Below are 25,936 nucleotides of genomic sequence, written 5' to 3' on the forward strand. Positions count from 1 at the left end.
TTCAGTTTCACTGATAATGTGGTATCCACAGACTACAGACTTGGAGAGACTATGTTGTTGTTTATTTGCTCATGTTTGGGAATGGGTGTGTAGGATTTTACCCAAAGTATTTTCTGTATCAGAAGTCAATACATCTTGATCAGTCTATAGTGGTGTGGGACAGTTCAGTGAAATGTATATTTGATTGAAAAGGAAGCTGTCCAGAAATGCAAGAAGGCTACAACACAACGAGACAATGAAACACGGAGAAGATTATTATCCATTAAGATTCATTCATTCATTTTTGCTCTCTAGATTATGGAATATTTCATTCTTTCTTTTTCATACATTTGAGCAAAAACAAAATCCCAAGTCATATCATTTCAGAGCTCTTTACTGCTCTAGAGGTAATAAAGCTTCATTGCCACATTCCTTATAGTATAGGCTGGTGTCTGCCCGGTAAACAGTAAACACAGATCACGTGTATTTGAACCCTGGTACCCACAGTTATAAAAGTGACACTACCAACATTTCATCTCTATTGGGTGGAAACCTCATAATTATGTCCAACACTGTTACTTTTCAGGATTCAGATTCATTCAAAAAATGGCAAAAGTAGCAGATCAACAAAGCTGGAAAACACGTCACATTTCCAGCTTGTGGATCCGACTGCTACTTTTGAAAAGAAACACAAAGTAAAAAATAAAAAAGGATATTAGCGGTTTCTGCCCGACAGGCGACAGCAACCATTTTCAAAGAAACATCCTATATAGCAGAACTTCCCAACCTGTGGGCCGGGGGGGCGGGGCGCACTGGTGGGCCGTGGAAATATTCGATAAGAAATATACAAAATATATATCGGTCAAAACATCGGTTAATCTAGGATTCTCCAAAACCGGGAACGCATCGGACGCAAAAGAATCTGGCATTTTATTATTATATGGATTTGTGTTTTCATCGTAGGAACTTCTAGTACACGTAGTTGGTTCCACTGATCCACGCACAAGAACACAACAATCGAATGATTATTCAAATAAATGGGCTCTGAAAATGCACATGGCCCACCCAACCTGACCACGGCCGGCCACGTTTGCAATAAAAAAAACGGATATGTACTATTTCTTTTAAATGAACCCCTGTTCCTTGTCATAAATGCACATATCAGTGTTTTCAACAAGGCATGGATGGAGGAATTATAGTGGCTGGTCTGGTGCATAAGATCCATAGACTGTAAAGATAAGATCACACTGAAAAAACAGACATAAGTTATTTCAACTAATTTGCTAGAAAGCACACTTTCTAGCAAATAACCACTTAAGCCAAGACCCATAAATCAGCTATGTTTGAGAGTTTCACTATTCTTTTTCACATTCATTTGCAAACATTACAAATTATGGAGACATTTGGAAACCCCCTAGTTATAGTATATGACATAATTATAAAATGTACTTATTTATTTGATAGTAACCATTTAAAGCTTAACCAAAGACCCCTGGAGATCCCCAACCCAAGGAAAGAAAGACAGATAAATCAGAACGTAACGGCACGCCTCTCACCCATACACAGTCCTCTGTTTCGTATTCTATATCCCCAACATCTCCATGTTTACCAGCTCGTTTCTGAAAACCAGTCGCACCGACAGCAAAAACCTGAGGCTTGTGAGTAGGGCTGAAACAATTGACTATCGTATGTGCGACTCTTCTATCGATTACTTCTCAGATGAATTGAATAATAAAATAATTTATGCAGAAAAACCATTTGAATAGATAGTCTGTGTCGCACAAAGATAGCAGATCTACAAGCTCTCAATGTGTCTCCTGGTTGGCGAGTCTTTGTGAGCTTGTAGATCAATCAGAAGGCTGGCAAATGGTGAATTCCAAATCAATTATTCTTATTCAAATGTATTATCAAATAATTTCCATAATTAAAACCAATTAGTTAGATTAGCTGTTGCACCCATATAGAGCGTCACAGTCCCACCTCCTTTCAGAACGAAGAGTGGCCCAGGCCCATTAATCCCAATGCATTTTTCCCATAGACATTTCAAAACGTATTTATTTACAGACCTTTTAAACGTCGTACGAAGCCAACTCTTGTTGTGACAAATCATGACAGGACACACAATATTTTGGACCAAACAAATAATTATAACAAAAATAAAGTCCCGAAATGTTTTGTTTGTTGTCATGATTCGTCACGACAAGAGTTGGCTTTGTCCGCGGCGTAAACGTCTTTAAATAATTACTTTCTGATAAGTCTTATGAGGAAAATGAACGGGGATTTTTTTTCCGGGGTCTCTCGAGGGGGCGGGACTGCGACGCTCTGTACTCGTGAGGCGTGCCTGAGCGAGCAGACCATGTCCAGAGTTGTCAGGTGGACGGAATAGTTATTCATCTGCACATAGTATGACAATGACGCAGGCAGGCGGGCGCACATCAGGCGGGCGCGCATCACTTCCTCTGATGACGCAGGCGGAAGCACATCACTTCCTCTCAGCCAAACGGGAGGCCATCTAATCGTAGCCCAGTGATTCTCAACCTTTTTTCATTTCTAGTTTGATATGATTAGGCCAAGAACCCCTATTTGATACTTTCTTTTCTTTCTTTTTTCTCTGGAACCACAATCTAACACTGTAAAATGTGGTATTTGTATTATTATTTTTTGTTAAAATACCATAAGTTAAATAGCTATATTCTGAAAGCAATCATTGCTAGAGTTTGTTTGTGTCTCAGCAGACAATATTGGAATCGGAACAATGTGAAAATATGAAGCTGATAAATGGGTTTGCTCTGAAAATACACCTGAAAATGTATTTTCAGTTTATTATAGAGCTAGAGAGATGGGGAGACCTGTCACTGAGCAGAGAGATGGGGAGACCTGTCACTGAGCAGAGAGATGGGGAGACCTGTCACTGAGCAGAGAGATGGGGAAACCTGTCACTGAGCAGAGAGATGGGGAGACCTGTCACTGAGCAGAGAGATGGGGAGACCTGTCACTGAGCAGAGAGATGGGGAGACCTGTCACTGAGCAGAGAGATGGGGAGACCTGTCACTGAGAAAAGAGATGGGGAAACCTCTGTCACTGAGCAGAGAGATGGGGAAACCTCTGTCACTGAGCAGAGAGATGGGGAAACCTCTGTCACTGAGCAAAGAGATGGGGAGACCTGTCACTGAGCAGAGAGATGGGGAAACCTCTGTCACTGAGCAAAGAGATGGGGAGACCTGTCACTGAGCAGAGAGATGGGGAAACCTCTGTCACTGAGCAGAGAGATGGGGAGACCTGTCACTGAGCAGAGAGATGGGGAAACCTCTGTCACTGAGCAGAGAGATGGGGAGACCTGTCACTGAGCAGAGAGATGGGGAAACCTCTGTCACTGAGCAGAGAGATGGGGAAACCTCTGTCACTGAGCAAAGAGATGGGGAGACCTCTGTCACTGAGCAAAGAGATGGGGAGACCTCTGTCACTGAGCAAAATGCACTATAGCAATGATATATACGATCAGGATATCAAGCTAATTAACCAAACGTGTTTTAATCAACACACTTGCACTACCTTTAAAGGGACACTTCACCCCTTTTGCCAACCAGCTCTTATTTTATGATGTTTGGGAGACAAAAAACTACATGTCGTCTCAGTAAGACAGCCCTCCCCCTATCCACAAGGAGGAGCAGTGCACCAAAGCATTACGGGAATTGTAGTCCAGGAAGGAAGTGTCCATGACATCATGACATGGACACTTTGAAATACTAAAATATCTAAAAACAGCACACATTACCCACATAAAAACCCCCAGGAAAGTGTTTCTTGTCTCCCAAACATCATAAAGATTAGATCTGGTTGCAAAAGGGGTGAAGTGTCCCTTTCATTTTACTCTGAGGGTGTACAAATTAAGCCATTTGTACAGTCTCAAGGCCTATTCATAGTCTGGATTTTCGGTGGTGAGGTGACCACCGCTCCGGTGGTGAGCTGACCACCGCTCCGGTGGTGAGCTGACCATTTGAAATAACGTTGAGCGGTGGCGAGTAAAAACAGAGAGAAGGGCTGGAGCGGTGGCGGTGGTTTGCTCTTCACCGCGGCTCGTGACGTCATGTTGTAGTTCGGTGGTCACCCCACCACCGTAAATCTAGACTATGTATGAGCCTTCAGAGTGACAGACCCGGCCATAACAATCCATTTGAGCCCCTGGTGGTTCCCGGACGTGACATTGACAAACGAGCCAATGAAAACACGCTGTTCTCGAGAGGCATAGCAGGCCATAGCATAGTTGTGGCCATTTTCTAGTTCCGTCATTCCAGAGCGTTATTCATTATTTTTCCCATAGAGATTCCACCTCTCCATCTCCTTCACTCGTCTCTCCAGAATCTTCACGGTCTCCTCCAGGTGCACCGTCTTATCCACGAGTCCCGTGGTCGTCCCGCCGCTCTGCGAAGACGAGGACGACGGCCCGATGCCCAGCAGGACGCACACACAGACCAGCGCGGCCAGGCGGACCGCCATGGTCTCCGTGCCCACGCTGCGGTCGCTCAGGATCAGCCCGAACATGGCCAGCGCCACGGCCAGCTTCAGCAGCCACAGGGCCCGGCGCACGGTGGACGCCACCAGGCGGAAGGCCATAGAGACCAGCCAGTAGCCCACCAGGGCCAGCGCCAACCACTGGCCCACGAAGATCACGCCCTCCGGGGAGACGTGCTCAAAGGGGAGGGACACTGGAAGAGAAATGATTCAAAGTCAGACCTTTTCTTTTTCCTTCCATATTTAGCCCATATTTAGCTAAATCCCACCCCAAAGAGCCATTGTCCAATGCCAATGCAAGAGTTTTAGCAACTGTTGCTATGCGGGTCAAGCTTTCGCCACCTCATAGCTGTCGATGTTATTTTTTTGCATGGCTGTGTTGTTGAACATATACGGCTTAACGTCGAGAAAGTTACACGACTGACCCACTGGTCCACCCAGGTGATGGAAATAATACCAATGACTGTAGTCTTACCGTGCAGCATGAAAACTCCTGTCAGGTGGTCGTTAAAAATAGATTTCCTCGTTTTTCTAGTTTATTTATGTCATGCAAATTTGTCCAGTGCATAGCCTGACTGAGTGGCGCGCTATGAACTTGTACCGGTATGTCTGCTATTTTTGAAAAATCTTAAAAATGCGTCACAAATCTTTGAATATATATTCTTTCAGAGTGAACTTTTCTTCTTATTTTTTTGACGTCAGGCCTAAATGGGTTAAGCATAATTTACTTAGGTTACTTTAGGGATACCAGGCTGAGCACTGCAGTTCCGCCGGCTGTACGCCCGGGTCTAGTTGGTAAAGGGTCAGTTCCGCCGGCTGTACGCCCGGGTCTAGTTGGTAAAGGGTCAGTTCCGCCGGCTGTACGCCCGGGTCTAGTTGGTAAAGGGTCAGTTCCGCCGGCTGTACGCCCGGGTCTAGTTGGTAAAGGGTCAGTTCCGCCGGCTGTACGCCCGGGGCGAGTTGGTAAATGATGGGCGACTCGTTTTGGTAATGGTCTTCCACCACCACACCATGCCATGAATTAGGCTAACCTTCACCGTCTAGATTACCGTCTAGTCCCGCCGCCAGGAGGAAGTGTGCCAGGTACTGGGTCAGGACGTTGAGGCCGCTGGCCACCGCTGCAGCGAACACGCCCAGGACCTGAGAGAACGCCTGCAGGCAGAGAGAGAGAGAGAGAGAGAGAGAGTACCAGAGGTTGTGTGAGTCAGTAAGAGAGAGAGAAAGAGTTTACATGCGCATTAGTGTGGGATAGAATTAGTTGATCTTGAAGTGGGTTTCTGGGACCTTGTGGGGGGTTAAAGGGGGGATCCCCAGCTCAATGATTTATAGTTAGGAACCAAATGGACCCTTATGGTCTGTAACTGTAGAAATGTAACTGTAACTCAGACTCAGTGTACAGATTTGTAATCAAATGGACCTATAATAGTCCATTTGGTCACATGTGTACACTCTCTGAGTTAAATCAACAATGGGGATATAAGTATATTGGGATCATAGAGATAATAAAATGTTTTCATTGTTAATGTGTCCCTGGAATTAAAAGGCTTTGCTGCATCACAGCTTGTAAATCTGCTATTTTCAAAAGATTGAAAACTTGAAACGCGACATTCTGCATAATAATGACTCTCAAAGATCACTTCTGGGCGGCTGCAATTCCAAACTGGCCCCTGTAAAGAAGTTAAAGTCCCCCCTTATTTTTCTTTCTCTATACTTATTTCCCCCTTATTTTCTAACTGTGTATTTATTTGATGATTGTTTTTTTGTTTTTTTGCATAGAAGTGTATATTTGTATGTCTTTAAATGTTCTGATGAATTGAAAATGGATCGAGGACCCTGATGTCCTCTTAGCAGATTTTGTATAGACCTGTAGGCCTACTTCACATGAACTGTACCCACTACTAACTGTTAATGACATTTTCAAGCAATCAATCAATACTTTTACTTTTGGTGCTTTTAAGTACTGTACATTTTGATGCCAATACCTTTGTACTTCTACTGAAGTACATTTAGAATTCCTGACTTTTACTAATTTACTTGTAACTTGAGTAGTTTCTATATAGCAGAATTGACACTTGTACTTAAAAGCCAAAACAGACAATAGTTTTCCATCTCACTCACCTTCTGCACAGAGATGACAGTCTGCTCGCCGGCCACCTTTCCCAGGTAGCTCTTGGCTTCCTCGTCCAGGTTGGACAGAGCCGTTCTGAGCCTCTGGATCAGGCCGTCAGACTCCGACACCTTCTCGAAGTCATCGTGGTCGCCGCCACCACCACCACACACACATGACGTTGCCGACAAGAACACACACAACAAACACTGCAGCAGCACTGTGTGCACAGCAGCTCTGCTGCTGCCTTTTTTACAACGACCACCTGGAAACATGACTGTCTGTATCTGGAGCGGACTAGTCGCTGGAGAACACAGGAGGAGGAGGTTTAAAATCTACAAGGTAAGCGTTTAAAATGTGCTATAGGTGTGTCATAATATACATAAGGTGTTCTTTTCCGCCGAGGGGCTCATGTGGGGAGCAGTGGTGCCACAACAACAAGGCGAGAGGAGGAGGAGGAGGAGAAGGAGGAATAGTAACATTTTCCATATCCTGTTTAGAAAACTTGTTCCACTGATCGTTGAAAGAGAATGTCTGCCCCCTGCTGGCGATGACGTGTAATGACTGACTGAGCCTTCACGTGATTTTCTGCTGCAAGGAAATCACACAAATCATCAGAGAGAGAGAGAGAGAGAGAGAGAGAGAGAGAGAGAGAGAGAGAGAGAGAGTTTTCAGTTTCTATACTATTTAAATAGTTTAAAATGCTGCCAATGCTGCCATTTGGCCCAAACTGACAGATTGGTGTTATTTGTTTAAAAAAAGCTTCAGTTTATACTTTATACCCTCTATATATACCAGTAAAGACGCCCTGAGGGCGAGAAGCGAGCTTGCAGAGGTCGCGTGCACGCATACGCAGGCCTGGGTGACTGACGGCAGACTGCTGGCCGAGCGCTGGCGTTTTGGCATGGGGGGGTCAGATGAATATATGGAATGAATTCTGTACTGGCCATGTATATGGAGCGTGTCTTGAGTGTACAGGGTTTGATTAGGTCAGATCAACATCAACTCTATTACTACTAGTTTTCGCCGGCTGCCGGGCACGGCTGCACTAATAACTTTGAGGCAGGCCCGTCTAGAGTTTGAATGGACAATCAGTATCAGTCAAAAGGGAAACCTTTGAAGAGGAAGGAGAAGGGGAAAGGATCAACATATGGAATGTCAGAACAGTTCAGGTCCATATATGGAGATCTAAGGGTTTGAGGTCAGATATAGAGTTGCTGGCTCTCTGGGTCGTCCTCAGACGAGCCCTCCATCGTTGCTTCCAGTCAGTGCCTCTCCAGGCACAAATCAGCAGGGGGGCATACTTTTTTCAAAGGGGGAACGTAATTTGTCAAACCCCCCCTATGTATAACAAATAGTCGCCTATTAACAAAGTGATCCTTGAAAAAGGCTACAAGTATATAGGCTAATTATGCAGCAGCACCAACAACAAACAAAGACATTATAATGTCTTCTATCAATTCATTTGAACGTGTATTATATTTACAATAATCATGAAGAACTTATAGATTTGTAAAACATTAAAATATTGGCAGGGTATAGGCAAATCTGGACTGGGGGGGGCACAACATCCAATCTGGGGGGCAATACCCTCCAATGCCCCCCTGTAGAGACGGCACTGCTTCCAGTCATCCCGGTTCTCTATACATCTGGCCAGCTCTTTGGTGCTTTGTGCTCCTGCGTCTTTCTTATGTTACTGTGGGACGTCCTGGTGACCGGCGGTGCCCGTGTGTTGGTTCCCACAGCACTAGTTTGCTGGCTGGCAGTTCTTAGGTTATAGGTGATAACTTCAGTCTGTTGTTGTCAGAGGTGGATGCTCTGATGGGATGTTATAGGTGATAACTTCAGTTTTCTTGGCATTCAGGAGTCACGACAAGTAGGACTGACAGCCATGCATATATGGAGGTGTGACCTGACTGACGGACAGGTTTTGCAGGTTTTCATAGTAATCTGGGACCTATACGGTCGCAATAACATGTATAATTCGTTGCTCAACCTCATAACTAATTTTTTTAGGTTATTGATTTGTTTTCCCCATAAATCAGTGCTATTGAACACCCTTTACGTCTGTGTGTTGTTTCAAAAATATTGAACCAATGGAAAGTAGTAAAAAAACGCATTGGGCAAAACCTCTTAACTCCATTGGACCCTCAAACTGTCAACTCAAACTCCACCACCTCTCTCCTTCTCATGCAAGTCATTGACAATATCATTATCTAATGTCACAACACCAACTTTGATGAGGCAGTATTGCATCGTTTCAAAAATATAAGGTTTTATTCATTTCCTTAATTTCCGTGTGCGTGCGCCCTTTTAGCCTCTAAGCCCTCTTAGTAGGCCTGGCCTACTCACGCTCATGTAGACCTATTTGTATTTGGCCCCTCATTTGTAAAAATAAATGCATATAAGATATAATATAAAATAATTGTCTACCAAAAATCTGATGAGCAACTCTGATGAGCAATCAGTTATTTTGACTTTATTCATGAATCGAATTAGCCTTGTAATGAGGCTAAATACACACTAGACGGCGACATTCTTCTTCTTTATAAACTGTAACGTGAGTCTATTACTTTAGGTTTAGGCCTTTGGACAACAGGGTTTTCATAGAGAAAAGGAGGGGTGCTGTACTTAGTTTAGACAGTTTTTGGTTTAGACTAGTCATTGGTTAGACCAGTCAGTAGTCCTACAACTACAACCTATCTCAAACCCTCACCCTAAACCTAACCTCCCACGGGGCAACAGTCTATGGGCAGCACACCTAAACCTAACCTTAACCCATGTCTAACCAATGACTAGTCTAAACTATGCACCCCGAAAAGGAGCTGTGCCTTATTCATTCAACACTGTGACAAATACACACATTCCCAAAACTTTAACTAAACATTCTAGGGCTGGAAATGAAAACAACATTGAACTAAATACCTGTGGTGATTTAGCAGACATTTGTTTGTGTAACCTCATGTGTTTGGGAGAGAAAGAGAGAGAGAGAGAGAGAGAGAGAGAGAGAGAGAGAGAGAGAGAGAGAGAGAGAGAGAGAGAGAGAGAGAGAGAGAGAAAAAAACAGAATTCTTCACTGTAAGGATGTCTGACTGGAGTTCATGTTTTTCCATTTTTTTTGTCCTTACATGTGCACAGCACAACATGCACACACACACACACACACACACACGCACGCACGCACGCACGCACACACGCACGCACTCACTCACTCACTCACTCACTCACTCACTCACCCACTGCAAAATCTTCAGAGTTCATTTACTCCTTATGTGACTGAGTAAAATTAAGTAATTAACATAAAATTAACATTCATCTAAAAGCACACGTGTATAGAGAAAGTAATTCTGAAATGGATATTATGCGTAAGGACTACTGTAAGTTGATATACAGTACCTTTGTTATGTTTACTCAAAATTAGTGCACGAGTAACCTTTTGAATGCAGTATTTCTGCATTGTGCTATTGCTACTTTTACACGTATAAGTTCTTCCTCCACCACTGTTCCTGAGCTGGGGAAAGAGCCTCATGCAGACAAACCTCACCCCACCCTCCATCTTGTGGAGACCAGATTGGATTACGGACCAACAAACTGAAGACTTGTGGAGGAAGTTAGGATAGACATCATGTCAGGCTGGGATGAACAGAACAGAGCCTGTACAGTATGTCACTGTGCAGGAGCAGTGCTGGAGAAAGGAACTAATAGTACATTTACTCATGTGTTGTACTTGAGTGCAATTTTAAGATACTTTCTCTGCTTTTCCTACTTCTACTCCATTACATCTCAGAGGCAAATATTGTCCTTTTAACTCCCCTACAATTACTTGAAAACTTTAGTAACAAGTTTAGGCGACTTTGACGATTATAGATTATTAACGCAAAACGTTAAGCCCCATGGTATTCTTCTGCTATTATAACCATGGCAAATCTACAAGGTCACAATGTGTCACATGCATCACATCATCGCTTGTTGATCTGCTATTTTCAAAAGATTTTGGAAAATTTTCTGGAAACACTTTTCTTCAAAGTGAATAACTATTTTGTTTTGCACATGAAGGATATTGTGATGGTACGTTTGTAGGCCTACTTATTGTAACCAGGTAGACCTGTTACTATGGCAGCATCAGCCAGGTGCTCCTTGTTTCAAATTAAGGGTGGGGTTTATTGGCAAGACAGGTTTAAAAGGGCTGGGCTGCTTTCATTCAGCCAGGGGATCCCCTAGCTGTAAGGTTGGCGTATCTGAGCGGAGGACAAGAGTTTGAAGGCATGGCTTTCCTAAATGTATCAGCATACTGGCTGCCTGGTGAATTAGTAAGTATAAATATATCAGCATACTGGCTGAATTAGTAAGTATAAATGTATCAGCATACTGGCTGAATTAGTAAGTATAAATGTATCAGCATACTGGCTGAATTAGTAAGTATAAATGCCCTTATTCCATGCTGCTGTGCTCCTCCTCCGGTATGGTACTTTGTGTACAAAAAGAGAATAAAATGCCTTTGTTTGAAATCTTGACTTATGTTTAAGTCTTATGTCCTTGGTCACACGAACCTGTGCTTTCTATTGTTAAAGAGGCCCTTTCCTCTAGAAAAAGGTGGCGTAGTAATTAGTAGGCATTAAGTATATTTTATTATTATTCCCTCAAAAGTCCCCCCTGCTACATTATTCTCTCTTGAATGTAGGCCTTTGACTTGTAACAGAGCATTTCTACATTGTGGCGTCTTCTTTTTCCTTGAGTAAAACAAATTCCAGTATACTTCACTGAGTGAGGAGTCGAGAGCACACCATGTCAGGCTGGGAATATAAGAGAACAGAGAGAGTATGTGTGGGAGAGACAGACCACAGAGATAAAGGCTGCTCTGTGTGGAGAGATGAGACACCGGAAGAGGGCTTGATTTGGGGGTCCCCCAACCCTTCAGAGACAGTTAACTGGCTCTTCTCAAGCGGTCAGGATTGTACACGATGAAAGGGGGAGAGAGAAAGTGCTTATCATCGCTGTCGGGAGGAAACCTTGCATGTCAAAAATGTTTTTTTTTTTTAATAGGCCCTACTATGTAAAAAAAATACGCATTGTGAGCTTGTACAGCTTGTATCTTTTGTGCAACACTCTTGTATGACGAAGTAGGGCATTAATTTACGAAGAAAACATTTGGAATATGGACATAAGAGGTTTCCGCCAGAAACGATATGTAGACTCCACTGTTTTCTCCATCTTGAAACCTGATTGCCAAAGGAGCCATTTCAGCTTGCATTGACTTCACTAGACCAAATACCATACATACAGTATGATATAGAAATGCTACTTAGTTTGTAGTAGCAGTGGTTTATTCAGCATGTTCTTTGTCCACAAGGCTGTCACGCCTGTCAGAAATTATATTTTGACTCACCCATAATTCACCCATGGAGAAAACAGTGGTTTGGTATGTTTGGTAAGGGGACACACAGTTATGAGATTGCATACATCCAGATTTGGCTGACCTCCCAAGATTGACTTTTAAATTACAAATGTTGAGCTGACACACACACACACACACACACACACACACACACACACACACACACACACACACACACACACACGTGTAGATGCACACTTGCACAGAACAGATGGGTGTGCTTTTTAGTCTGCAATGTAAACACTGCAAATGTCATGTCCTAGCCAGGATTTGAACCCAGATCTCCCACATGGGAGACCAATCCTCTACTGTGAATCCAAGACAGAATCCCCACTTCGCCTGATATTAGTGCAAGAACCAAACCCCCAAATTAGGACATAGGCTAACCCTACCGAGGCTATAACCCTACCTAAAAAGGGACATTTCTTTTGAGGCCTTGAAAGGGGGGCGGGGGCTTCCAAGTCAATCCTTTTGTCATGTTCTACCTGCTGGTTAATTGTTTTTATATCATACTTGCACGGTTGGTCTATGGGTAGTGTCCCTATACCAAAGCCACCAGGATGCCAATATTTGGTAATATTTTTTAATCGGCAACCTTTTATATAAGACCTTATTATAGGCGGAAATAGCAAAAAGTTAAACCAATATTCACTTTGGTCCTACTCTTCTATTACGGGTAGAACAAAACTTGAACTTGATCTGTTGTGTTTTCCTACAGTTTCTTTCTTTTTCTTCTTTTTTTTTCATAGTGGTCTTGGATGCATGATACTCCCTTTTTTGCAATCCTTAGTTGATACAATGCCTTTCAGGCCTGGGAAAGCTTGTGCACACACACACACACACACACACACACACACACACACACACACACACACACACACACACACACACACACACACACACACACACGTACACTACACATAGATTCCCACAGTGCAGTGGCCGCGGGGCCAGTCTTGTGTAACTCTTGTTGTCTCGGAGGCGGAGTAGTGTGCGTTGGCAAGGCTAAGCACACTCACATCAGGGTAAAATATATATCTTCCTTCATGTGAAAGGGATTTAATATCTATGTAGCTTGAGATTTTATGACATATATATATATATACTTTTTCCAGACATTTTTGAAAGAGGCCTTTCACATCCTTTAATCGATAAGATCACTCTGGTGTTGTTGTTACTATATGGGTTTGATTGATTGATTGAAATATTTATTCACAGTTTGCAGAAGTACAGTACATTTCAAGCACAAACTCAATACAAAGACTGTTCACTGTGAGTGGACGACCCAATTAAGCATTACACTTGTTTACAAGTGGGTTCACCTTGTTCAATTCATCAAAACATTTAGAGACGTAGAAATAAATAGGATTTAAGAAAGAACTGAACAGGAATTCATCATAAAGGAGGTAAACAGGGAAAAGAAACGTATACAGTGAGGGGGGGGAAAAGGGTGGGTGGTGGGGGGGATTCAGATTATTTTTACGGGGGCCAGTTTCTAATTGCAGCCGTCCGTATAGGTGCCCTTTGAGAGCGGTTTTGAAGGAGTCAAGGGATTTGCATGTCTTAATGACTGTTGGTAGGGCGTTCCAGGGTGTCATGGTAACAACAACGTGAGTTTGTAATGGGTGAGTGGCTTGAGGCTGAGTAGCAGTGGTGGAAAGTAACTAAGTACTTTTACTTAAGTACTGTACTTGAGTTCAATTTTGAGGTATTACTTGATTATTTCCAGTACTTTTACTTCTACTCCACTACATCTCAGAGCCAACATTTGTACTTTTTACTTTTTACAATTATTAGAAAACTTTAGTTACTTTGGCCATTTAAATTTTGATTAGAAAACATGCATTAACGACTTCAACCCTATACATTTTGGCCATTTTCAATAGACTTTGTACACATTTTGAACTTGTGAAGTGGGACATTCTGCACTATGAATACTTTTACTTTTAGTACTTTAAGTACATTTTGATGACGATACTTTTGTACATTCTCAATTTTCAACGCACTCACACACACACACACACACACACACACACACACACACACACACACAGCTTTGCATAGCTGACAGTGTGCCACCGCTCAAAAACTATAGACTGGTTTTAAAAAGAAAACTAGTATGCAACGCAGTTATGCAGCTGCAATGACATGAATCCTGTGTGTGTTTAGAGAGCCATGGGTGTGCCGGTGTGCAAGCATACTGTAGTATGCTATGGACCTAAATCTAACACACCCATCCATTATTAATTTGATTATCTGCAGCTGTGTGTTGCTTACGTCACACTGTACTTTAAGCATTCTGTTAAACTTTAGCTATTGAAAAATAGCAGACCTACAAGCTCGTAGCGCGGCACCGAGTGCCACACTACGAGCTTGTCCCTGGAACAACATATTTTCAGATGGGGGGTCAGTGGCCAAATACATATAATTCTGGTGGTCCTTCACACTAAGGCCTCACTCACACCTTTACAACAGACTGATGTATATGCTTGTTGTATGAGATGTATAGCTGATGCAATTTCCAATGGTCGAGTCACATGGTTTGACACAACATTTTGTGTTGTATGAGGGGGAGGGGGGGCAGTCGAAACACAGCCGAAAGCCATACAACAGCTTGTAGTCCAAAATGTTGTATCAAACCATGTGACTTCCATTGGAAATGCATTGGGGCGGCCATGACACTTACATCTTGCTTACATCTAGCATGCATCAATGTTGTATGCTAGATTGAAAGGTGTGAGTGAGGCCTAAGTAGTTTGAGAAGCACTGACATATAGGAAACATAGGGTTTTTCAGAAAACTGTCAGGAAGGCATTCGTAGAATCGAGCTCAGGTCTAAATGGGTTAAGCAGTACCTTTACTATAGTGCTGTACTTCTTTCTGTGCACACAGACACGGGTTGGAGCAAAAACACAGTCTCCGGCCTTTGGCCAACCCGGCCTGGTCGGAGACAAAACGGAGTGGGAACCCAACAAAATGCATGACTACTATGCGGTTTTAATATACATAAGATTTTATTCAGTAAAAAATATAATATATGAAGGAATTAGTACAAAATTGCTGCGAATATCTTTTGAGGCTAACACTGTGCAAACACAGTCAATTATAAAGGATTCTCTTATGTTTATAAAGTGGAGGCATTATAGCTTCCCTGCAGGGGTCCTTGAGGGGGTTCCAGGGGGTCCCCAGCTAAATGACTTATAGTGAGGAACAGGGATCTTTGAGGGGGTTCCAGGGGGTCCCCAGCTAAATGACTTATAGTGAGGAACAGGGGTCTTTGAGGGGGTTCCAGGGGGTCCCCAGCTAAATTACTTATAGTGAGGAACAGGGGTCCTTGAGGGGGTTCCAGGGGGTCGCCAGCTAAATGACTTGTAGTGAGGAACAGGGGTCGTTGAGGGGGTTCCAGGGGGTCCCCAGCTAAATGACTTATAGTGAGGAACCTTGTTGAGGCCAATCTTGGAACCCATTGGCAAAACAAGGGAAAAACAGCACATTCTGTCTCAAGACTAGTTTATACTAACAAGTCTATAATAGCGCTCAGAGTTAAACTAACACTTAGGATCTTACAGTGTATATTGGGGTCCCAGACAATAATAATTGTATCAATCCGTGGCGTGGCTTAAGGCATGTCAAACTGGGATTCCTTTGAAATTAAAAAGGTTAATAATCACTTCCCCCAGAGAGCAGCATTGGACTGCTCACTGGAAGTTGAATTGATGTTGGTGTTGGCTATAAGCCGCTATACATATATATAATAACTAGAATTATAAAAACATCTATCCAGAAATGACGATTTTACACTGCAAATGTACACGGTGAACATTTTCTCATGAGCGGTTTGTGATAATAATGACTCTGAGAGGGCTGTGTTTTCAAATATGAAAACTATGTCCTGGCATAACAAAGTGAACGAGATGCCATCAACGTCAAACTCAGACCACAGCAACACCTTTCTGCTTTTGTCTCGTAAGCAGCGGCTCAATGACTGTTATATCGCTAGTGTGTGATTTGCAAAATGCTGCTCGTTGAAAAAGGCCACTCTTGGATTTGTCTGTGAATACATTCATGCTTATTCCGTCCTATATAACGTCATCCTAATAATCCCCATTGGTTTCTTGGCTTGTGTATTCGGTTGTTTATTTTGCCATCCTCGCTCATTTACTTTTCCCGTCCATCCATAACTCATTCACTATACATTCTGACTAATGTACTCTCCACGGTGTTCTGAGGCTGAAAAGAGTCGATCTTCAAGACCACAATGCATCGCGATGCGACTCGTCGTGAGCTTGCAGGTCGACTCTTTCCGTCGCCGCGACAAAGATACTCCTCGGGCATGATCGAGCCACCCGTTCTCGTTCACTGTCATACAGAGCGAGCTACTGTACGCCACACCGACTCTGTACAGTATGTACCGCGTCGGGAGGCAGGGCGTAGGAGTCCACGCTGAACACACACTATGTAAAAAACTAAAGACATACAGTGAAAAGATTGAGAGTTGCAGGGGACAAAATCATGGAAGTCCAATGATGGTTCAGTTCAGGTCAGGGGTCAGGTTCAGGGGTCATGGTTCAGTTCAGGTCAGGGGGCGTGAGTGTGGTGGGGGTCGCTGGAGCACTTGGAATGAGCGTCTACGAGAGAGAGAGACAGACAGACAGAAGAGAAGCCATGATGTTATTGTTTATCCATCCACCCATCTTCAACCGCTTATCCGTAGTCGGGTCGCGGGTTGTTTATTACTATTATTATTATTATCATCACCCTTTTTTAAGATATTTTTTTGCCTTTATTGATAGATACAAAGTAAGTTGACAGGAAACGGAGGAGAGATGACATCCAGCATGACACACTGCCAAGGTGCCTGGACCGCTAAGCCGGCCCAGGCCTTATTGACCCTTTTTTTTCTCCAAATTGAGTCATTATGCCACTTAATGCCTTCCCACTACTTGCCACTGCTGTTGTACCCTATTGGCTTAGCTGCCAGTGAGGAGCCCCCACCGGGAGGACATCCTACTCCTACAGCTCAATATTCCCTGCAGACCCATCAGCAATTTACTAAAATGTATATAACGCTAAAATCTATACAAAGCCCCTCAGCCTAAATATAACTGGCCCAGTTGCCTCTTTGAGTCTTAATGCAGCATCAGCTGAGCTGTGTGGTTTGCTGTGTTTGGTCTTAATGCTGAGCTGTGTGGTTCGCTGTGTTTGGTCTTAATGCTGAGCTGTGTGGTTCGCTGTGTTTGGTCTTAATGCTGAGCTGTGTGGTTCGCTGTGTTTGGTCTTAATGCTGAGCTGTGTGGTTCGCTGTGTTTGGTCTTAATGCTGAGCTGTGTGGTTCGCTGTGTTTGGTCTTAATGCTGAGCTGTGTGGTTCGCTGTGTTTGGTCTTAATGCTGAGCTGTGTGGTTCGCTGTGTTTGGTCTTAATGCTGAGCTGTGTGGTTCGCTGTGTTTGGTCTTAATGCTGAGCTGTGTGGTTCGCTGTGTTTGGTCTTAATGCTGAGCTGTGTGGTTCGCTGTGTTTGGTCTTAATGCTGAGCTGTGTGGTTCGCTGTGTTTGGTCTTAATGCTGAGCTGTGTGGTTCGCTGTGTTTGGTCTTAATGCTGAGCTGTGTGGTTCGCTGTGTTTGGTCTTAATGCTGAGCTGTGTGGTTCGCTGTGTTTGTTCTACGCCGGGTTTGTGTGGACCGTGAAAGCCATAGCAGCCCCAGCTTTACTTTACTTTAGTTGTTTATTTTAGATGGGACAATGTATATTAATGGACGTTACATAAATGCTGTGTAAATACACCGGATTTAGCAAGAATGCTCATTTTCATCCGCAGTCCCCACATGAAAACAGTTCCTTACATTAGGAAACAAAGCATGAATCTACGGGCTCCATCTTGCACCACCCTTATCCCTAAACTAATTTGCCATTTTCTATTCATTTAAAAAACCTTTTAAAATAGTTCAACTAGCCGATCTACATCGAGACATTGTGAGCTGCCTTGTAGATCGACTTTTTGAACTTTTTAGTAAAAATTGAAAATTAGTTTAGGGATAAGGGATAAGGGGTGGCACAAGATATAGCCCCTATTGTCTTCATTTTTGGATTCTTCATTCACGGGTGAAGTAATGCGACACAAACAAGGACTCAAGGCTTCTCTTGGCATGTGTAATTGGCATAAATTGGTGGGAAAGGCGTCTAAGTTGTTAGTATTTTAATAGTGCAGCTGTTACAAATAAGGCAAAAGACCCAAAAAACATAATTTGGCTAGTACACGTGTAAGATGACTGCTATACACACTGGAGTCAGACTGCGTGCCATGTTGCCATGACAGAAACATTGTTTCACAACACAGCAGTTTGTGTTCAATCTGCACAAGCAATATCAGCCCCGGGAAAAAATAAACAAAGGAAACGATGTTTCTTTTTTTTTATGATTAAGAGCTCAAGATTAGCATTGCCTGTTTGTTTGATGATATTGGAACTAGTCACGGCAAATTAAGGCTCCAGCTTTGGGGGGGAAAAACATTTTAGGCGTCGGCTTCCTCGTGTCAATGTGAACATAGATTATGCATTCAGTTATTGCACTGGTTCCCAAAACCTTTTCCGGATCGGGGGGGGATACGTTAGTCTGACATGCCAACAGTCCGACATACGTGGCCGGTTAAGACACACCCGTAGCTCCAACATGAGTTGCCAGTTAAGACACGTGGCCGGTTTTAGACTCAACTGTGGCTCCGACATGTGTTGCCAGTTAAGACGCATACGTGGCCGGTTAAGACTCACCCATGGCTCTGACATGTGTTGCCAGTTAAGACACATGGGCTACGTGGCCGGTTAAGACTCACCCATGGCTCTGACATGTGTTGCCAGTTAAGACACATAGGCTACGTGGCCGGTTAAGACTCACCCATGGCTCTGACATGTGTTGCCAGTTAAGAAACATAGGCTACGTGGCCGGTTAAGACTCACCCATGGCTCTGACATGTGTTGCCAGTTAAGACACATAGGCTACGTGGCCGGTTATAAGACTCACCCATGGCTCTGACATGTGTTGCCAGTTAAGACACATGGGCTACGTGGCCGGTTATAAGACTCACCCATGGCTCTGACATGTGTTGCCAGTTAAGACACATAGGGCTAGATTTTGAAGGTGCGTTTTACCTATTACAGTAATATGAGCTGGGGGCGTGAGGTATGTCATATTGCAATTTTAAGCATGTTAAGAAGCGCTTTCGACACCCCGTGGAGTGCGCAAAACGGCCTTGAATTAGTCATGGGAGTGTTTAAGGCGTGTTTGAGAGTTACCCAATCAACATGTCCGTACTATTTTCTTTACCAGTCAGCTGATGTCACATACGGAATGCGCACTTTGGGGATCGTTATTATTACATTTCTTCAGGCTGGCACCATAGAAGACATGACATATGACTTTGTCACATTTGGGTTAATTATTCCTATTGCACTGCATGCTGTCACCTTTATGCCTCAAAATAAGTTGTTTCTATTGAGAAACACCAGTAAAATTATATTTTAATTTAAATTATAATTATATTATATTTGAAATGAGTAATGAGTTGAATGCGTGGTGCGTATGCCCGTGATGGTATGGTCTTCGCTCGTAGCATTTTATTGAAGAAGACTTGGATCGAGTGTGATACAGCGTATGAAAGCAAACCTCTCAAGGATTATGGAGATGTTTTTATTTATTTTTAAGGTTGAGAAATGAAATAATTATGGTCGTTTCTAATCTCAACCTTTCAAAAAGAATGGATGCGTCTTTTGCTGGCTGTTGCCATGTCTCATAGAAACAAGTAAATAGGTCTATAAAAATAATCCCAAAATAAGCGCATATAACAGGGGTCTGTAACCTATTTTAAATGAAGTGCCATGTTTTTATTTTCTAGATAGTGAGTCTGCTATATCCAGATTAATTTTAATGACACCACATTAAAATAAAAAACATATTTTGATTGTCCACAAATATAAAGTCCTTCCATCTTTTTAAATATTTTCTTGCACATTGTTATAATGATCATTATATATCCGCCTGCAGTCAGAGTTCATAGTTTTAATGAATGAATGTGATTCATTGTGAGCTGGTAGATCTGCTATTTTCAAAAGTAACATTTTAATTACATTTTTGTATTAGCCGTCCTTAAGTTGGGCAAATGCATTAATCTGGGGATCCTTGACATGGGAATGTGCTGTGTGAGGATCACTGGTTTAAACAACATTAGGAGAAACCTTTAGAAACAAGAAAAGCAACAACAACTACCAATATTTACAAGCAACTTTACAGAAAAAGAAGCCGCTTATAATAAACAGACTTGGCAACACTCCAGCAGCGTCCCAGAGCCGCTCAAGTGTAAAATCAAACAGTGCTTTAAATTCTTTTTGCGTTTATGAGGTGCCTAGACCCACGTCTAATCGTTATGCGCAGGTCAAGGGGCTTAATAGCAAATTGCGCAAAGCGAAAATAATTAACATATGGACACTCCCACAATGCTAAAATATTCAGCAACGTCGTATTCCATATGTGTGTGCGTTCAACACGGGACGATAAGGCTTTCATAATACGATTGTGCGCAGAGCGAGGCCAATTTATGTATTACCACATGGTAAAACGCACCTTCAAAATCCAGCCCATAGGCTACGTGGCCGGTTATAAGACTCACCCATGGCTCTGACATGTGTTGCCAGTTAAGACACATAGGCTACGTGGCCGGTTATAAGACTCACCAAATGGCTCCGACATGTGTTGCCAGTTAAGACACAGGCTACGTGGCCGGTTATAAGACTCACCCATGGCTCTGACATGTGTTGCCAGTTAAGACACATAGGCTACGTGGCCGGTTATAAGACTCACCCATGGCTCCGACATGTGTTGCCAGTTAAGACACATAGGCTACGTGGCCGGTTATAAGACTCACCCATGGCTCTGACATGTGTTGCCAGAGCGCTCGTGGTTTCAGAGAAAACAAGCGAGAGAAGATGTTCATTTAAGCTAAACCGTTTCATATTGATACAAAGCGATACAAAGACACCATATCAAGCCTTCGGCAGACAACGGGTTTAATTACAAAAAAGACGCAATCTCAAGTCTTCGGCATGCAGCCAATGTGTGTTTCTGTAAAATCTAGCTGAAGTCTAGCTGTTCAGGGCGTGCTAACAGCAACACATGTACGACAGCTGTGTTGGAAATGAACCGCACATGTATCTTAACTTAAAAAAGGCCCCTGAAAGTGACACATTGTCATGTTCCTATCTGTGTGAAATATTGATATGAATAATGAAACTTGAAGGGCTTTGCCATTCCAATTTGCTTCAAATGAAGCACGGTAGCTCCGTCTCACAGTAGTTGACCTTATTACCGGGGTAGATTAGGATCCTAGAATGTCCAACACAATTAGAAGTACCGTTACTCCTCTTAAATATGACTTCATGGCCCCTACAGGCCCCTACAGTGGTCAATGCAAGTGTGCAGTGCAGGGGGCAGTGTTTTCTTACATCATAGTCGGCAAAGCTGCGTCTCTCTCGGTGGAGGAGGTAGCAGAGGACGGAGGAGATGGTCGTCTGCACCAAGGTGAAGAGCAGCAGAGAGGACTTCACTCCTCTGCTCAGTATCTGGGGAGAACAAGAGAGACACACACGGCCTGGTGTCACTTACAGATGTACTAACCTGTCACAGAGGTTCAGTATTTAATCATATTCATGAAAGAGTGACAGTGTTCATTCATAAATAATGCTCGTGACTTTTCAGACGTGTTTGGTGTGTGCGTGAGCGTCTGTATACTTGCCACGCTGTGGTGTTTGGTGACAGTGTTTGGTGTGTGATGCTGCATGCGTTCACACTGGGCTGGCAGCTACAAAGATACAGGCTCCCATTCCTTTTCAATGGAAGTCACACTGGCAGCTACAAAGATACAGGCTCCCATACCTGGTCCGAAACGTTGGTTTCATTCGCTGTGTCTACATTCAATGTTTGGCATTGACAGCTACGAGTGTGCGGCAATACTATGTTTCTTTTTAATTCAGTATCTTTCCCGTTAGCTGAGACCTCACAAGGACCGTTGTGCTGTGCTCCTTTTGATTATGGCGTGTGAGGGTGTCTACTTGCACAGCATGTTGTTTGGGGACAGTGTGTGTGTGGTGACAGTGTTTTGTGACAGTGTGTGTGTGGTGACAGTGTTTTGTGACAGTGTGTGTGTGGTGACAGTGTGTGTGGTGACAGTGTTTTGTGACATTTGTGTTTGATGGCTGTGTTCTGTCCCCCTCCCCTCCATCAAACACAAATGTTTGGTCAAACCATGTGACTCCCATTGGGAAAGCATTGAGGCGGCCATCAAACACAGGCAGAGCACAGAACACATGTTCTTTATGTGTGAATGAGGCCTCACAGTGTGTGTGTGTGTGTGGTCACAGTGTTTGGCGTGTGAGCGCGTGTCTACTCGCCACAGCGTGGTGCTTCTCGTCACAGTCGCCGTGCTCCGTCTTGACGCACGGCGACTCAGCGTTCTTCCCCAGGTCCACCGAGTAGATGATCAGCGCCAGGACCGCCAGCCCCACGGACACCACGCTGACCACCAGACACGTCCCCAACTGTTTTAACCACAAGGACATTTCTACATGTCAAACAAACCACGTGTCGGAATGACACGTAATAGCAGTTGTTCTCTTCTCAGAGTGGGGTCCCGGGGGGGGGGGGGGGGGGGGGTGTTCAAACTCACAGTTTTCATGCTGCAGTATTTGTCCAATACGATAGCAACCACTCCCGCTGCAATGAACTGTAAGACAAACAAAGCATTGGTAGCTGATCAACTCCACAGTCCCACTGTCTCTGGGTCCATTCCACCTGGACCGCACCACTGGTGCATGTCTTTCATCCTCTCTAACTTCAGTTTTTTTGTCTCTACGTTGTCCTGAATAATATTGTAATCTTGTGTGTCCTGAATAATATTGTAATCTTGTCTGTGTGTGTGTGTGTGTGTGTGTGTGTGTGTGTGTGTGTGTGTGTGTGTGTGTGTGTGTGTGTGTGTGTGTGTGTGTGTGTGTGTGTGTGTGTACCAGCGTCTTAAGGATGCTATTATACAGCTTGGCTACAGATGTAAACTACTTGTGTTCATATTTGGAAGCCTCTGTAATGTCCATAAATCAGTCGTGAGGGGCCTGCAGATTGCAGGCATGGCCAAGCCGAGAGCTGATCAGGCATCGGCAAAATTCTGTTCAGTGTCTGCAATAATTGGCAGTCGCCATAATATATGGAGAAGGCGATGCTTTCTGTATACCCGTGATCTGTATCCTGAAGCACTTGTTGTAGAGTTTTCTCAAGTTTGCGCATCCACTATTGTTTGCGTTCAAGAAATTTCTTGTAAAATGTGAATACAAATAAAGATGTTTATGTGTGTGTGCGTGCGTGTGTGCTCTACAGGGCTCACCCACCGACAGGCCGCTCCACCACGGTACTCCCAGGGTGACCACCTCCGTGAACTCGGTGCAGTGCAGAGGAATGGAGTAGAGGATGACCATCACCCCCAGCATCACCTGGGCCACCTAAACATCACAAACTCATTCAATGCATGCATGTACACAGAGTAAGTACTTTTCTTTTATTGCAAGGAATATTTCGGTGCCAGGTGTGCTCCATATTACCAACTACCAAGAGTCAACACAGTATATGAGTACACCACTGGTGAACACACACACACACACACACACACACACACACACACATGCGTGCGCACTTCGACACGGACACTTCGACACTAACCTCTGGGGGAGCCCACAGGGTTCGAGCTGGCAACCTTGCGGTTTCCATCCAGCCACTCTACCCCTGAGCCACCGCCGCCCCCGTGTGTGTGTGTGTGTGTGTGTGTGTGTGTGTGTGTGTGTGTGTGTGTGTGTGTGTGTGTGTGTGTGTGTGTGTGTGTGTGTGTGTGTGTGTGTGTGTGTGTGTGTGTGTGTGTGTGTGTGTGTGTGTGTGTGTGTGTGTGTGTGTGTGTGTGTGTGTGTGTGTGTGTGTGTGTGTGTGTGTGTGTGTGGGTACAATGATGATTGTCAATTTGTCATGATTGTTCAAATGATAATATGATTTGAATCGTGGTATTATTTATGTATGATATTAGGAGTAGTACTGTTGGTTGTTGTAGTAGTAGGCCTATAATTGTGTGCCTAAAACAACGAATAGCGGAAAACAGACGTTCTACAAGCTGGAAGAAACTGAACAGAAATGTGAGAAAATGTGAAAACATTTCTGCCTATAATAACATGCCCAAAGTAGGGACGCTAAAGGAAAACATCCTCCAAACACACACACACACACACACACACACACACACACACGCACGGCTCACCCCCAGGGCTTTGGGGTCTCCCTTCCGGACGCTGGCCCTCAGGGCTTCCTGGCGGTCAATGAGCTTGCAAGCGTTCTCGTCCTCGATGACTCTCACCGACAGGTCCCTGGAGACTGACACCATGGTGGCCTCCTCGCTCCAAATGCGACCCAGCAGGGTCTCCTCGCTCCAAATACCCCCAGCAGGGTCTCCTCAGTGGCCTCCTCGCTCCAAATACCCCCAGCAGGGTCTCCTCAGTGGCCTCCTTGCTCCAAATACCCCCAGCAGGGTCTCCTCAGTGGCCTCCTCGCTCCAAATACCCCCAGCAGGGTCTCCTCGCTGCAAATACGACCCAGCAGGGCCTTCTCAGTGTCTTGGAGGAGACATACATATACTGTCAGTCACTTAGTTTATACAGTATATAGAGCACTGCTTATTTTTAGCAGCATAGATAATGGCAACAGTAGAATATATATATATATATATATATATATATATATATATATATATATATATATATAATTTTTTAAATCACACCTGTGTGAAGTGAGGGGCGCTCTTATCACTGTACATCATCATACATCATGTTACATCACATTCCGTGCTCAGCCAATCATTTCATCACAAATGTCATTCCGGCCAATCTCAGGTAACCCATGGGGGTATCCTATCCGGACCCCACTTTGAGAACAACTGTTTTATACATTTGTGTGCAGTTGTAGTAGGCATGGTTGGTATAGTTATATTGCATGGTCTTTCCTTTACTTATCTCTCTCTCTCTCTGTGTGTGTGTGTGTGTGTGTGTGTGTGTGTCTCTCTCTCTCTCTCTCTCTCTCTCTCTCTCTCTCTCTCTCTCTCTCTCTCTCTCTCTCTCTCTCTCTCTCTCTCTCTCTCTCTCTCTCTCTCTGTGTGTGTGTGTGTTTTCATAGATTATTAATTATTTTCCTGCATGCTGCTTAGCTTACTGCATGTGCATTTTTCTTGTGGCATCAGTTGTATCCATTCTTATAATGGGATCTAGAAATTAAAAAAAAGTCCCTATTTATTGGACACATTACCTTTTTGACAGAGATTATACAGCTATAGGGTTCTAATAGTTTATCCATCGCGAACAGTTTTCACGATGGCGAAACTTTTAAATGAGTTCACAGTGAACTAATTAAAAAGTCTCATGCACAAACAAACCAAATTATAAGCGACACAACATGCACGTACGGTAGGCTATCAACGCCTGCTGCCCCATAAGCACATAACGTCGTGCAGGATACAAAGCGATTAGCGAAAATAAAATACCTAAAAAGCTCAAATGTTGTGAGTTTATAGATGCTATTTTCGCTTTTATTAAAAAATGTCCCCAGCAACTCCGGGTTGTTAATATAATATAAGATCTAAGCTGAAGCCTACCTCTTTTTCCTCCTATGCCCAGCAGCAGCCCAGTCCAACATGGGCCACTCCTTGAGATTTGGTTAAATTTCACAACCCAACCTCCAGTCAGATCCCTGTCCTGTGTGAGTGCGTTGTAAAAAAAAAAAGGACCCTACTTTGTTTGCGTTTGTCTTGCGTCCCGTGCCGTGCCGTGCGCGCGCGAGTCAGAAAACAAGGAGCGCTGATCTAAAGTAAAGGTGCGCT

At 43.7% G+C, this 25,936-nt stretch overlaps 2 protein-coding genes across 8 annotated transcripts; both read right to left on the bottom strand.

Moving 5' to 3' along the window:
- Nucleotides 1–260: 260 nt before the first annotated feature.
- On the bottom strand, nucleotides 261–7,025 carry tmem109 (transmembrane protein 109). 5 transcript variants are annotated; one of them, XR_013963847.1, is made up of 5 exons: nucleotides 6,610–7,025; nucleotides 5,523–5,643; nucleotides 3,143–4,685; nucleotides 3,083–3,112; nucleotides 261–3,024 (listed from the first exon to the last, which is right to left on the bottom strand). XR_013963847.1 is itself a non-coding variant. In XM_080760042.1 (3 exons), exons 1-3 carry the CDS (start codon nucleotides 6,871–6,873, stop codon nucleotides 4,279–4,281), a joined length of 774 nt encoding a protein of 257 aa, XP_080616168.1. In that variant the 5' UTR covers nucleotides 6,874–7,025; the 3' UTR covers nucleotides 261–4,278. The 5 variants fall into 5 exon arrangements, 3 of the variants coding, with proteins under 3 accessions (XP_080616168.1, XP_080616167.1, XP_080616166.1); XR_013963848.1 differs by having other exon boundaries at nucleotides 261–2,828; nucleotides 3,053–4,685; XM_080760042.1 differs by having other exon boundaries at nucleotides 261–4,685; nucleotides 5,541–5,643.
- Nucleotides 7,026–14,990: 7,965 nt separating this feature from the next.
- tmem176 (transmembrane protein 176) lies at nucleotides 14,991–25,862 on the bottom strand. Of its 3 annotated transcripts, none has more exons than XM_080760044.1 (8): nucleotides 25,712–25,862; nucleotides 24,570–24,680; nucleotides 24,329–24,516; nucleotides 23,418–23,528; nucleotides 22,706–22,762; nucleotides 22,431–22,577; nucleotides 21,486–21,602; nucleotides 14,991–16,621 (listed from the first exon to the last, which is right to left on the bottom strand). In XM_080760044.1, exons 3-8 carry the CDS (start codon nucleotides 24,449–24,451, stop codon nucleotides 16,562–16,564), a joined length of 615 nt encoding a protein of 204 aa, XP_080616170.1. In that variant the 5' UTR covers nucleotides 24,452–24,516; nucleotides 24,570–24,680; nucleotides 25,712–25,862; the 3' UTR covers nucleotides 14,991–16,561. The 3 variants fall into 3 exon arrangements, with proteins under 3 accessions (XP_080616170.1, XP_080616171.1, XP_080616169.1); XM_080760045.1 differs by lacking the exon at nucleotides 25,712–25,862 and having other exon boundaries at nucleotides 24,570–24,601; nucleotides 24,640–24,673; XM_080760043.1 differs by having other exon boundaries at nucleotides 24,329–24,680; nucleotides 25,712–25,860.
- Between the last annotated feature and the right edge of the window lie 74 nt (nucleotides 25,863–25,936).

The sequence above is a fragment of the Protomyctophum bolini genome (genome assembly GCF_963924005.1).
Source record: "Protomyctophum bolini genome assembly, chromosome: 3".
In the NCBI taxonomy this organism is placed as follows: Eukaryota; Metazoa; Chordata; class Actinopteri; order Myctophiformes; family Myctophidae; genus Protomyctophum; species Protomyctophum bolini.